General features: G+C 37.2%; 1 protein-coding gene and 1 long non-coding RNA gene across 2 annotated transcripts; one reads left to right on the top strand and one right to left on the bottom strand.

Moving 5' to 3' along the window:
- Positions 1-5,084: 5,084 nt before the first annotated feature.
- Positions 5,085-7,929, bottom strand: LOC309477656 (carbonyl reductase [NADPH] 1-like). Its single transcript, XM_082140970.1, has 4 exons — positions 7,507-7,929; positions 6,381-6,561; positions 6,171-6,294; positions 5,085-5,540 (listed from the first exon to the last, which is right to left on the bottom strand). The coding sequence occupies exons 1-4, from the start codon at positions 7,793-7,795 to the stop codon at positions 5,301-5,303; spliced, it is 834 nt and encodes a 277-aa protein (XP_081997096.1). The 5' UTR covers positions 7,796-7,929; the 3' UTR covers positions 5,085-5,300.
- A 108-nt stretch (positions 7,930-8,037) lies between these two features.
- LOC309477657 lies at positions 8,038-10,155 on the top strand. The gene is made up of 3 exons (XR_014198681.1): positions 8,038-8,279; positions 9,136-9,301; positions 9,518-10,155. It is a non-coding gene; the product is annotated as an uncharacterized lncRNA (long non-coding RNA).
- Positions 10,156-14,339: the final 4,184 nt, after the last annotated feature.

Below are 14,339 nucleotides of genomic sequence, written 5' to 3'. Positions count from 1 at the left end.
CGCTGGAACGTAGCCGGTGCATTTCGCATCCCGAAAGCCATGACCGAGTATTGTAGAAAAGAATCAGGTGTGACAAATGCAGATATTTCAGAGGCACGAGAAGTCAGCGGGACCTGCCAGTACCCTTTTAGTAGATCTAATTTAGTAACATAATGAGCAGCACCAACTTTGTCAACACAATCTTCCATTCTTGGAAGAGGAAAAAAGTCTGGTCTGGTCACAGCATTAACTTTACGATAGTCAGTGCAGAATCTGAATGTAGAGTCAGGCTTCGGCACTAGAATGCATGGTGAACTCCATGGACTTTGACTGCGAGTTGCCAAACCATTCTCTAACAAATATGTTACCTCAGATTTCATGACGACTCGTTTCTTTGGATTTATTCTATATGGATGTTGTTTAATGGGCTGGCTATCTCCTACATCAATGTCGTGACACAGTAAGGTAGTCTGGGAAGGAACATCAGAGAAAAGGTCAGAATAGGTAACAATTAAGTTACTAACTGCTTTACTCTGTTTTTCTGCTAAGTAGGAGAGATAGGATTGCAGATCACTCAGAATAACTGAATTCTGCAAGCGGGCACACAAAGTTTGAGCATCTTTGGCTATCAATCCATCCTCCTCCAAACAATCAATAGGTAACAGAACTGCTGCAGACACAGGTTTAACGGGAACATCTGGATTTGCATTTCTTATGGTGTATGTTTTCAACATGTTTACATGACACACTCTGCTCTTACGTCGCCGCTCAGGAGTGCAAACAACATAGTTGGTATCACTAAGTTTTCTCTCAATGATGTAAGGACCAGAGAACTTAGCTTGCAAGGCTGTTCCAGACACAGGAAGTAGGGCCAGAACGGATTCACCTGGCTGAAACTCACGCCTCACACTTTTGTGGTCAAAACGAGTTTTCATCTTCTCTTGAGACTCCACCAGATGAGTCCGAGCTAACTGACAAGCTTGGTGAAGACGTTCCTTGAAAGAAGTCACATACTCCAGTACAGAGACAGGTGCAGAAGTCTGTGCAAGCAACTGTTCACTCAGTAACCTTAGTGGGCCTCTCACGGTATGGCCAAACACCAATTCTGCAGGACTGAATCCGAGTGATTCCTGAACACTTTCTCTTATTGCAAACATCATTAAAGGTAGACCTTCCACCCAATCTCTACCAGTCTCTGTGCAAAATCTTCGGAGCATAGCTTTAAGAGTCTGGTGAAATCTCTCCAATGCACCCTGAGACTCTGGATGGTATGCACTCGCTAATTGATGTTTAACTCCCAATTCACTCAGCATCTGTGAAAAAACTTTTGATGTGAAATTCGAACCCTGATCAGATTGAATAATCTTAGGCAAACCAAAGAGAGAACAGAAGCGAATTCTCTCTTTAACCACAGATTTAGCTTTTATCGTGCGGAGAGGAATTGCTTCTGGATAGCGAGTCGCGGTGCACATGATGGTTAAAATATACTGATGCCCAGATTTAGACTTAGGTAAGGGACCTACACAATCTACAAGCAGCCTTTCAAATGGTTCATGAAGAACAGGAATCGGTTTTAGAGGAGCTACTGGAATGGTCTGATTTGGTTTCCCCACTAACTGGCATACATGACATGAACGGACAAATGTAGAAACTGCAGACTTCAACCCAGGCCAAAAAAAGTATTTAGTGATTCGATGGAATGTTTTCGTTACTCCTAAATGTCCTGCTAGAACATTCTCATGAGCTAGCTCTAGTACATGGTGTCGATAATCAGTTGGTAACACAATCTGGCGAACCTCTTGCCACTTTGCATCACAATGCAGAGGTTTCCACTTACGCATCAGAATTCCATCTTCCCAAAAGTACGCAATTCTAGCTTTAGGTATTTGACTGCAATCTACTACAGCATCTCTACAAGTAGCCAGGGAAGGATCTGTAATCTGTGCAGCAGCTAACTCCACCTTACCTATTTTCAATGTGATTTTTGGTAACTCAGGGGATTCAATGTTTTCTAACTCAACCTTAGATGTAACTTTTGTCACCCTCTCTATATCCTCAGGTTGAGAAAACACAGTATCTGAAAGATCTGAAACATCACCAAATTTCAGTGACTGAGCTCGTGTTACAGCACAGGCAGGGAATACAGATCGATACTGAGTCGCAAGTTCAGATACTTCAGTAGTAATAGGTTCATGAGTAACAATAGGACGAGGAAAGACTTTGCCACCGGCAAGATCATTTCCTAGAATGAAATCAACCCCATCTACAGGTAACTGTGAACATACCCCCAGCGTCACTAAACCAGTAACAAGTTCCGATTTCAAATAGACTTGATGAAGAGGAACATTGACACAAACCATTCCAAAACCACGAACTAGCACATCAGTACCCGTATAAGACTCAGCAGAAAAAGGAAGCCTATCTTCTAAAATAAAAGACTGTGCAGCCCCAGTATCCCTTAGAATCCTTAACTGTCTTTCCTCTGACTCAGATGAAAGAGAGACAGTACCAGTACAAATAAATGGCTGATAAGTGGTAGCATTCACATCATATGTGTTTGGAAACGATTGCACAAGCGCCACACTTTTGGACTTGGAAGCAGAATTTTTTTGCTTCCACGCCTTACATTCCGAAATTAAGTGATTGGGGTCAAGGCAAAAAAAACATGCTCGCCCATCACCTGCACGTTTAGGACTCAATTTACGTTGTGAACTATAGTCTTGACCGGTGTTAGTATTACGACGAGGTGATCGGAAAACTTCAGAGCTTCCCCCCATGGAAGGCTGGCTTTTGTACGATCGGGTTCCTGAAAACACATTTCGATGCGTTAACACAAATTCATCGGCTGCAATAGCAGCGTCAGCTAGAACCTGCACTTTTTGTTCGTTAAGATATACAACAACGTTTTCTGGTGCACTCGTTTTAAAGTCTTCCAGCAGGATCAACTCCTGAAGCTGCTCAAAGGTTGTGATCCCACTGGAAAGACACCACTTATCAAATAGTGTTTTCTTCTCTCTGGCAAATTCAACATATGTCTGTCTGGCTGATTTCACATGCGATCGGAATTTCTGACGATACGCCTCAGGCACTAATTCATATGCTCTCAAAACCGCCGTCTTAACTACATCGTAATCGAGAGCTTGCTCGATTGGCAATGCAGCCGAGACCTCTTGTGCCTTACCTACAAAATTACTTTGCAAAAGTAGCACCCACATGTCTTTAGGCCATCTCAGCTTGGCAGCTATACGCTCAAATGCTGTAAAATACGAGTCTACTTCAGTTTCTCTGAACGATGGTACCAAACGAATGAATTTACCTACATCAAAATCAGGAGGGGAGTCAAACGGAGAATCAGAGGAGTTACACCTTGAGTTTTGAACAGAATCCACTTCTGGCATTTTCACTAATGACACAGAAGGTAATCTGGATTGAGGCAATGGAATGGGCCTACGCAGCTTTAAAGCTTCTATCTCTAACCTACGCAGTTCGATATCACGATCTCCTTTCACTTCTACCATACGCAACTTAATACGCTCTGCCTCACAGTCTTCCTGTTTTAGCTTCAATTCAATCTCCTTTAATTTAATGGCTAGTAATGGCTCAGAACAAGCATCTTTGGGCTCCATATTAGGATTAGAATCAGAAACCGCAGACCCCACCACAGCATCGGACTCTACCCCAACGATACCCTCCTCATCTGGTGGTACTAGAACGCCAGTTTTAACTAGCTCTCCAAATAACTCCTCCTTGATTACCTGTTTACTCGCTTCTTTTGGAATATTAATATGAAAGAAATCTGCTATTTCAATTAAATCCTTCTTTCGGCAACGATCATATACTTCCCAAGAAGGATATAATGTGAATGAAACTAGATCAAATTCCATATCCTACACAGACGACTCCTCCCTCATCAAAAGTGAATCAGCCAGGCAAACAAATGTGAACAATGCAAAAAGAATGAACACTTACCTCAAAGAGTTGTCACACACAAAGTAGACAAGTTTGCGATACTACAAGTCAACAAAGGGACGAGCCCCCATTTACTGTTACGTTTTCCTGATTGGTCTAGGGGAGGAATGAAACAGTAAAAATGGATGGTGGTGAAATGAATGTGCAACAGCATGAAGCCACCCCGTCTCCAGACCCAGAGTTGTTTCACAATAACCACATAGTGATCTCATTCAAGAAGGTAGTTTTATTTACAAATTAGGCAAAAGAAAAAGAGAGGTATCAAATTCAGAAGGGGGTATAGCCAAAACAACAAACATAATCAATCTTACTCCTCATTAATCAAACTACCTAAACTAAAAGAAAAGAAAACAAAAGTACAGCAAAATAAGCTAACTCCCTTGCTAGCATAAACAGGAGAAAAAAGAATGATTCAAAATAAATGGCACCCACCTCCCTACTAACCCCAGAAAATAAAGAAATAAATGATTAAGTAACGAGCTTCAAATAAACCAAAAGAAAATGATACATTAAGTCAATCAATGATTAACCATTAAAGGTAACACTCACTTCTGCCTTTAAAGTCTCAATCAGGAAGTGCAACAGAAAAAGACTAAAAAGAGAAAACTACTTCACTAAGTAGTACACACAATATGAGGTAGAGATACACTGTTCACTACTGGCTTCAACAAAGTCTCAGGTCTGGGGTTGAAGATGGGACCTCATTATTGCTGCTGCTGCACAGTCAAGCCACCACCAACACAGCTCTGATGGTGTTTGCAGTTTAAATACTCCCAGCATCCAATCACAGCAGGCCACTGATTATCTGTACCAGGTGGAACCATTTCTCCTATTAACAGAGACAGGGATAGAGAAAAAAAAGAAAGCAGCACAGCTGAGCACACACAAACAGAACCTTACGGCTCTGGACGTAACACAATATTAATCGTTACAATTCAAGATCACAAGTTGACAAATATTTTGGCAAACTAAATATTCATTTAGCTTCATAAAATAGGAATGTATCGAGATTTCAGTTTGTGCAGATAGTAAAATCTGTTCTGTGGAAGAAGGATTTGAGGCCAAAATCTGTTTATCTTCTATTTATGTAAGTGAGATAAAAAAAATGACCCAAGAAACTGAAAAGATACTGAACATCTGATATGGAGAACTCATAAACCATGCAATTTATTTTCAAAAAACTGTGCCAAGTACATGTTAGAGCTTTCTAAAATGTAATTTCATAGTAGAAGTAAAATTTTACAGTATGCATCTCATAATGTCAACATGTCAGTATATTTTGGAAAAGTCAGATGTAATCATGAATTTTTTTTTTTAGATGGAATGAACTGATGACGCCTGTTTTCTTCACTCTACCATTCCTGTACAGTCTTGTCCCACACTAGCTGCCCATGCGGCTCTTTGGCTCCTTCAGGCAGCATGGCCAGATACACAGGAGTTTCTGCTCCTTCCTCTGGACTCTTGGAAGCATTTTGTCCAGCCATGTCAGTCCGCACCATTCCTGGACAGCAAGCATTCAGGAGGATACCATCACCTGGCCTTGTCTCGCTGAAAACTCGAGCCTGGATCTTTGATAGCACAGTCGCACCAATCTAAAAAAGAGTCAGAAAACAAAAACAATTCCTTTTCTGACAGATTTTTGTCTGGGACTGCTTATTGCTTAAATACACAACCTAGCAAATCAGGCTCTTGGTATGTTAGGGGCTGCATCCGAAAGCTTTGCTGGCACTGCCCTATCAGCAAATGACTTTGCAGGCTGCGTTTGCGCATGAAGGGACCACACAAAACTGATTTTGGACAGAATTCTAAGGCAGCATAACGGTTTAATGATCTACAACAAAATAAAGGGAGCTTTGGTGTTAACTAAGTGAATATATATATATTCTACAATACTAATTTCTCGCTAAATGCCACCAAAGGTGGAAAAAGTTGGTCAAAAACATACATTTATACACAAACTGACCACCAACTGCAATTTTCAGATACTATTTTTAATTTTTTAGCTCAACTGTCATGGAATGGAATGTGCAGGATTGTGGGATATCATAGGCAGGAAAGGAAAGGAAATCAATCAGATGAAGGTATCGCAGTACAGGATCATAACATGATCACTGGATTCGGACATGCCTTGTTACCTTTCCACCTCCGTATGCTGCCTATAGGGAGGCAGCATTTTTTTTCGATTTCGGATGCAGCCAAGGACAAATAAGGATGTTTGTTACCTTGGTGGTACCATAGGCAGTGTTTGGCCAGCCCTGAGCCGTATGATCCCCTGTCTGTGCAGCATGAACAAACTCTCCCATCAGCAGGCACAACTCCTCCTCTGACAAATCTTTATTTCTGAATCTGTCCAAAGGTAAACATAAAACAAAAAATACTTGATTTGCTGTTTACTTTACCTTATCACTTATTATAAAAATGTATTCACACACTTTGCCTGTAGTTCAGGATTGCACTGGTCAAGGGATTTCTTGCTAACAAAGCTGGACACATTGACCACTCGAGCATTGGGTCGAAGTATCGGCAGAAGAGCATGACACACCCACAGTGTTCCCCAGAAGTTGGTGCGCATGGTCACTTCAGCCTGTTCTCCAAATGGCTCTGTTGCGGAATCTAGATAAAAGAAGAGAGTTTCGAATGGATGTAAATGGATGCAGAATGTGTTTTTGCAAAAAAAATGTAAAAAATAAACCGTCGAATGAAAAAAAATATAAGGGTCTAGAGACGCATTTTTTTTTACATTTTGAAATGCATGTTCAAATAAAAAATATTTAGCGGCACTGTGGAATGCAAAAAACCCAAACAAAAAAACCCAAAACGATTTCTGTGTGAACGTGCCCCAAATTAACAGAATGGTGTGAAGATTTTAACACAGAATGCTGTATGGACCGATAATTAATAGGCCTAAAATATAATCAGTGTTGTGTGTAATGCATTGCAAGAAATTACTTACTTTTCCCTTATAGGTAAAGTAAGGGATTACTCTTAATTTTTCTGTAATTTAATTAGTTACTTCTGATGCAATTTCAATACTGTTTAGAACAATTCTATATAAAACAATAGTGGATTTAACAGATAAATTTAATGTCTGATGTTTAAATGTATGTTTTTAATGTAACCTTCTCCCTTTAAATAATTTGGTCAGTTCAAGAAAATTGTATGCAATTTTATTTATGATGAAAGAATTAAAAGAGCAGTTTCATGCCTATCCTTGTATTGGTCAGTGTGGAATTGTGTTGATATGGGATTTAGAAAGTAATTAGTAATAAGTAGCCTAATGCAATACTTTTTTAGAGAGAGTAGCCTACTTAGTACAGTAACGTTAATCTAATTACACTGCTGAGGATGTAATTAGTAGCTAGGTAATAATTTACTTATGGGTAAACTTACCCAACACTCATAATATAATATAATATAATATAATATAATATAATATAATATAATATAATATACAGAATGTTTTGATTTATTTATTTATTTATTTATTTTTTGACAGAGCATTTAAGGCTTAAAGATTTACGCAGGTCTGCGTTGAAAAACAGAACATTCAAAACTAACTTTTGAAGGCCATTCCCGCGTTGTTGACAAGAACATCCAGGCCGCCGTACTTCTCCTCCAGAAACTTCTTGAGTTTTAGAGAGCTTCCTTGGTCACAAATATCAAGTTGATGGAAGATTACGTTTTTGCACCCCTCCGCTTGCAGTCCAGCAATAGCCTCTTGTCCCAGTTTCTCATTCCGTGCAGTGAGGAGAATATCTCCTTTGAAACCTGCTTTGCACAGCCCTTTAACAATTGCCAGTCCGATGCCCTTATTTGCCCCTGTAACTACAGCCACTTTTTTGGACATTGTGGGTTTCTGTTGTCTGCCGTTAAGCGAAGAAATTAAGTCACGGAAATAAAGAATCTGCACTCTGGTGTTTAATGCTGAAATGCTAGTTTCTGAAACGTTCCGCACTTTGCGAAGCGCACGTTGCTCCTCCTCTAAAACTGTCAGCAAAAGAAAAGTGCAAGTCATGCTTACTTTTGCTTTCATTGATAACATTGATTGATAGCTTTTGTATTGCCCACGCGTAACTTAAATGCATTATGTTATAAAAAAATATTATATATGATATTGAATGTTATAAAATAGTGTAACGTGTTCAAATGCTGTTCTGTTACAAATAAGGATGCATTTAAAGTTAATATTGTACTTTATTCATTTTGTGTGATTTGGATGTTCAAGTTGAATATGGAAAAATGCTCCACCACCTGGGGAGTTGTGAGGGGAACCACAGAGGGAGGAGATACAGAGAGTGCCTCGCTGGTTCAGGTGTGGTTCTTCTTATAAGGTGCGGTGTATATGGCGTGGGCTGTGGCCGACAACAGCCTCTAATAAACACCTGATGTGATATCACACGTACATCACAGAGACAACTATTAGATGTGCGTGTTTACATCTGGAAGACGTATTTTTTTAGAGTGTTTGCTCATCTGCAATACGTCTATAGGAACGTTTCAGTCAGATGTCAAATAGACATTTAGAAAATGTCTTTAAGATGTTTATGATTTAGAATTTATGTAAAACTGGCATCTTAAAGATGTCTATCAGATGTTAGTAAACAGCAGATGCTTTCCAGATGATGTGATATTTAACAGACATCTTGCAGACGTATGTACTTGCTCATTATATAAATTTGGTAGAATTTTTTACAAAAAAAGTTACATATCTTTAATCGGTCTTCTGACAACTATAATAGCCTATAATATCGTAGCGTTCTCAGACAAGGACGAGACATTTTTAATAACAATAAAAAACATCTAATCCTTGTCTGAGAACGCTACCATCACTTTACTTTCATTTTGTGTTTATTTATTTATTTATTTAAGTCTTTAAATGTTTGCCGGTTCCCACCTCCTTCTTCCCATAACAACGAACTACGTTACAGTAATTTATTCCTGTGATGGCAAAACGGAATTATCAGCAGCCTATCAGCAGCCTACTCAAGTCATTTTCTAAAAAATACAAGAAACTCCAGTCAAATCAGCTGTTAGAAATAGCTGTTATATGACACGAAGACTCCAGAGAGTTACCTTTCTTGCTCTTCACAACAATCTGGGCCTAACCACATAATTTTTCAATAAATGTTCAATATTTTACACTATTACAGTTCATATGTTGAAAAGTATTGCTGTCACATCATGTAGGAAAGTCAAGCTGTTCCACTGGTGTCAGTGGCTGGTGTTGTAGGAGAGGTCAATCCAGGCAAAGGAATGCACACACGCTCACAGACGATCGAGGAAGTGTCTGACAAAGTCCCACAGAGGTCCTTGGACCATTACAGTGAAACAAGTCAGATGTACAGAGGAGAGGGTATGATGTGTTTACTTAGACATGTAGTTAAATGCAAATATTCATTTAAATATAGAAACATTAGTGCAGACTTTTTGTGGTGAATGACTTTCAGGTACAAATTTGTTCAGACTTTCCTATTATTACCCTAATAAATATATTTTTTTTTAATAAAAAAAAAAATCACATTAGAGTTATAAGACAGCCTGTGAGTCTTACTTGCTCTTTTGTTTTCAGATGGTGGTAAGCCCATTCGTACAGAAAGCCCAATCACTTTATTCAGGAAGTCTCACTCACTGTCAACCCCTTTTGACAGTGCATATGGTAGTGTTTCACCATGCACCTTTTACAAAATTCCCAATACTAACTTGGTCCCCACAAATCATGCATCCCTTCCTAGCTTGAAATAATAATGCACATGTTTGAGTGTGGTAATGTGTGCTTATCCTACAGCTGGGTCTCCTGGCCACAATATGGCCTTTGACAGAACAAGCATTACAAAAGAGGATGGCCCTTCATCTCCTATTGTCATTCATAAGATACCTTGGCACATTTTGATCACATATTCAAAGAAGAAGCCATAGACTGCCCTATTTTTTCCTCTCAGATTTGTTCATATTCTGTATTGAATTGTTCACATTCGATTTGAATCACATTCGATTCACATTCAATTCACATTATGCAATTCACATTCGATTCACATTTGATTTGAATCACATTCGATTCACCATCAATTTGATTCACCATCAATTAACATTCAATTGACATTTGATTCAATTTAGTTCACATTTGATTCATATTTGATTAAATTAAAATTAAATTCACATTCAATTTTCAGTCGACTTGAATCACATTCGATTCACATTTAATTCACATTCAATTCACATTCAATTTTCAGTCGACTCGAATCACATTCGATTCACATTTAATTCACATTCAATTCACATTCAATTCTATTCACATTCAAATCACATTTAATTCAATTAAATTAGATTAAATTAAATTTATCTTCGATTTACATTTGATTCACATTTGATTTGATACACATTCAATTATCTTTCGATTCTATATACATTCAATTAACATTCGATTTGGTTCATATTCGATTTACATTCAATTCACATTCACATTCGATTCACATTCAATTAACATTCGATTTGATTCACATTTACTTTCAATTCACATGTGATTCGATTAACATTTAATTATCATCTGATTCAATTCACACTCAATTCATATTCAATTCGATTCATATTCAATTCACATTTGATTAGATGTGAATTGAGTGTGAATCGCATATGAATTGAAAGTGAATGTGAAACTGATCGAATTGAATGTGAATCGAATGTGAGTCGGATGTAAATTGAATGTGAATTAAATGTGAATTGAATGTGAATCAAATCAAATGTGAATCCAATTGAATGTGAATCGAATAGAATGCGAATTGAATGTGAATCAAATCGAATGTCGACTGAAGGGAATGTTAATTGTGAATTAAATCAGCTGTGAATTAAATGTGAATCAAATCAAATGTCGACTGAAGGGAATGTTAATTGTGAATTAAATCAGCTGTGAATTAAATGTAAATCAGTTCATATTCGATTCACATTGAATTCACATTGAATTTGATTCACATTTAATTCAGATTCGATTCAATTCACATCAAATTAGCATTCTATTCAATTCACATCAAATTAGCATTCGATTCAATTCACATTCAATTAATATTTCATTCAATTCTTATTTGATTTGATTCACATTCAATTCACATTCGACTTGATTCACATTCAATTCACATTCAATTCGGTTCACATTCGATTCACATTCGATTAACATTTGATTTGATTCACATTGAATGCACATTCGATTTGATTCACATTGAATTCACATTCTATTTGATTCACATTTAATTCAGATTCGATTCAATTCACATTAAATTAGCATTTGATTCAATTCACATTCAATTGATATTTCATTAAATTTGTATTCGATTTGATTCACATTCAATTCACATTCGACTTGATTCACATTCAATTCACATTCGATTCGGTTCACATTCAATTCACATTTGATTTGATTCACTTTCAATTCAATTCACATTCGATTCGGTTCACATTCAATTCACATTTGATTTGATTCACTTTCAATTCAATTCACATTCGATTCACATTCGATTTGATTCACATTCAATTTGATTCACATTCGATTCGTTTCACATTCACTTTCAAATCAATTCACATTTGATTCACATTCACTGAAATTCACATTCGATTAGATTTAAATTCGATTCACATTCAATCCCCATTCAATTTACATTTGATTAAATTCACATTCAATTCACATTCGATTCACATTCACATTCAATTCACATTCAATTTGGTTCAAATACATTCACATTCGACTTGATTCACATTCAATTCACATTCGATTCGATAATCATTCACTTCACATTCAATACATATTCAATTCAATTCACATTTAATCCCCATTCAATTTACATTTGATTTGATTCACATTCGATTCACATTCCATTTGATTCACAGGAGCCTAGTACAAGGCTTAGTACTAGGACCGTTGCTGTTCACTCTGTACATGCTGCCCTTGTGAGATATCCAGTGTTGGGGAGTAACTATAGTTACATGTAACGGCGTTACATAATTTAATTACAAAATAAATGTAACAGTAATTCGTTACAGTTACTGACAAAACAATTTAATTAAATTACAGTTACTTATGAAAATGTTAAAGATTACAAATGGGGTTACATCTAAAAATGTTCTTTAAAAATCTGGGATATGTTGAATAATATTAATCTGTTGCTTTGCCTGTTTTTGATATGCACGATGCCTTCTGCTAAAGCCATTTATTAAAGCGGTGCTATTTTGATGCTTTTGATTGGTTCATCGGTTTGAATTTGCGGCGCACCACGTCTACCAATTACGTTAATCCTCTTTGCCGCTAGGCTACTACAACCAGTCTGAAAGCTGCCACCATGGCGAATGATAAAAATGCACTTCATTGCTGGAAATTTAAAAATAATTTCACCCTGAAATCCGAGAGGGGCCCAAATATAACAGGTCAGTGCAAAATTTGTTTGCTAGCTGTTAAAATACTTTCGACATCAAAAGCTTCAATGTCGAACCTGAGGAAGCATCTGCAGGTATGTAACCTAGCCTTTCTTTATTTTATTGTGAGTGTACAGAAATAAAAACTGACCCTTTCACTTCGAATGATATATTACTCGTTTCTGTATGATAAAAAGTGACGGACGGAGTAGTTTAAGTCGATTTACTGTAGGTGCTATGTGAAAAAAAATCACCAAAACGCACCCTCGCGTTCATCGTCCCCTTTGTGTATTCGAGACCAATATTAAAAACATTCATAACAAATTAGCTAGCCTGCTAGCTGCCTTTACCAGACACACTTGTTTTTATGAACCCTTTCACAAAAAAAAAAAAAAAAAAATACATAGCTTGCATTTTTTTTTCCTTGAATGAGGTTGGTAATGTCAAATCTAATATAACTTAGTTTTTTTTTTTTGCCATTGTAGCATACGTTATGACTCACAAAGTTATCGGTCACACCTGCTTGGTATAAATGCTTGAAAATGATTTGGTTGAAAATATCCATTAGAAACTTAAAAGTAATCAAAAAGTAATCAGATGTAATTAGTTACTTTACTTTTATAAAGTAATTGAAAAGGTACACTACTTATTACATTTTAAATAGGGTAATTTGTAATCTGTAATCTATTACATTTCCAAAGTAACCTCCCCAACACTGGAGATATCATTAGGAAGCATGGAATTAGTTTTCACTGTTATGCTGATGATACTCGGCTCTATATTTCTACGTGCCCTGACGAAACGCACCAATTCACAAAATTTACGGAATCCATTGCTGAAATAAAAATTTGGATGACTAGTAATTTCCTACTACTTAATTCTGAAAAAAACGGAACCGGAGACACTTCCTATAACACCTGATGTACTCGTTACATCATAAGAAGAATAGCATCGTATCTACCCTAATGTTAGTCTTTCTGTTTATTCCGAGGTTTACTGAAGTCAGCTGGATCCGGGCCGTATCCAGATCAGATGGTGGACCTGCGCCTGGACCCATCCACGGCGCATCCTTGAAGTGCTAGCCTCATCAACCCTATGAAGGCCTCATCAACACGACAGCCATCGGCACTGATCCTCAACAAAGTCGTCTCCATACCGGCGTGATGACTCCGACTTCCAGCCAGATGGAACTTGATAATATTCTGAATGTTCTGATCCAATCTGACTTCTGACGACACTGTTCGCTCGTTGGCCAGAGGAGAACTGGCCCCTGACTGAGCCTGGTTTCTCCAAAGGTTTTTTTCTCCATTCTGTCACCTTGATGGAGTTTTGGTTCCTTGCCACTGTTTGCCTTGGCTTTTGGCTTGCTTAGTTGGGGACATTTAATATTCAACAATATTATTGATCTGCCTTACTTAAGGTGGACAATGACGCAATTTTCTTCTAGAAACAAACTTTGTTGTATTATTTTCATGTTATCACTGTGAAGCTGCTTTGATACAATCTGTATTGTAAAAAGCGCTATATAAATAAAGGTGACTTGACTTGACATTTAATTAAATTCAAAATCAAAAAGGCAGCTTTGCAAGAAAGAGTCTAAATGATTTTTAAATGAGACTTTTAGTTCAAAACTTCACAAAACTATGCACTGTAGCTATATATGTTATTGCAAACAAGACCTTTTGTTGACCATAGTCTGAAGTGATTAACAGTGGGACTTTCCATGATTTCAATAATCAGTTTGCATTGCAATGCTAAAATCTAAGAAACATATATAGACTGATTTTAGTGGGTTGTTGGTTGGTTGACTGTTGGTTGAGATTGGCTTAGACCCTGGCATGTTTTCATTCATTAAAAAAAAAAAAAATTAGTATGTTTTTTTTTAATGATATTTTGCAGCATGCTTTGCTGCATATATATTTTATTTTGAAGTAAAACAGATGGTTATTATATTATAGCCTACCAGTTGGGTTCACTAGTTCTGAAATGTTTAA

This window comes from Leuciscus leuciscus (assembly GCF_965113295.1).
Source record: "Leuciscus leuciscus genome assembly, chromosome: 16".
Taxonomy (NCBI): Eukaryota; Metazoa; Chordata; class Actinopteri; order Cypriniformes; family Leuciscidae; genus Leuciscus; species Leuciscus leuciscus.
The sequence above is the reverse complement of the archived record's forward strand: the minus strand, read 5'-3'. Positions and strand labels throughout refer to the sequence as shown.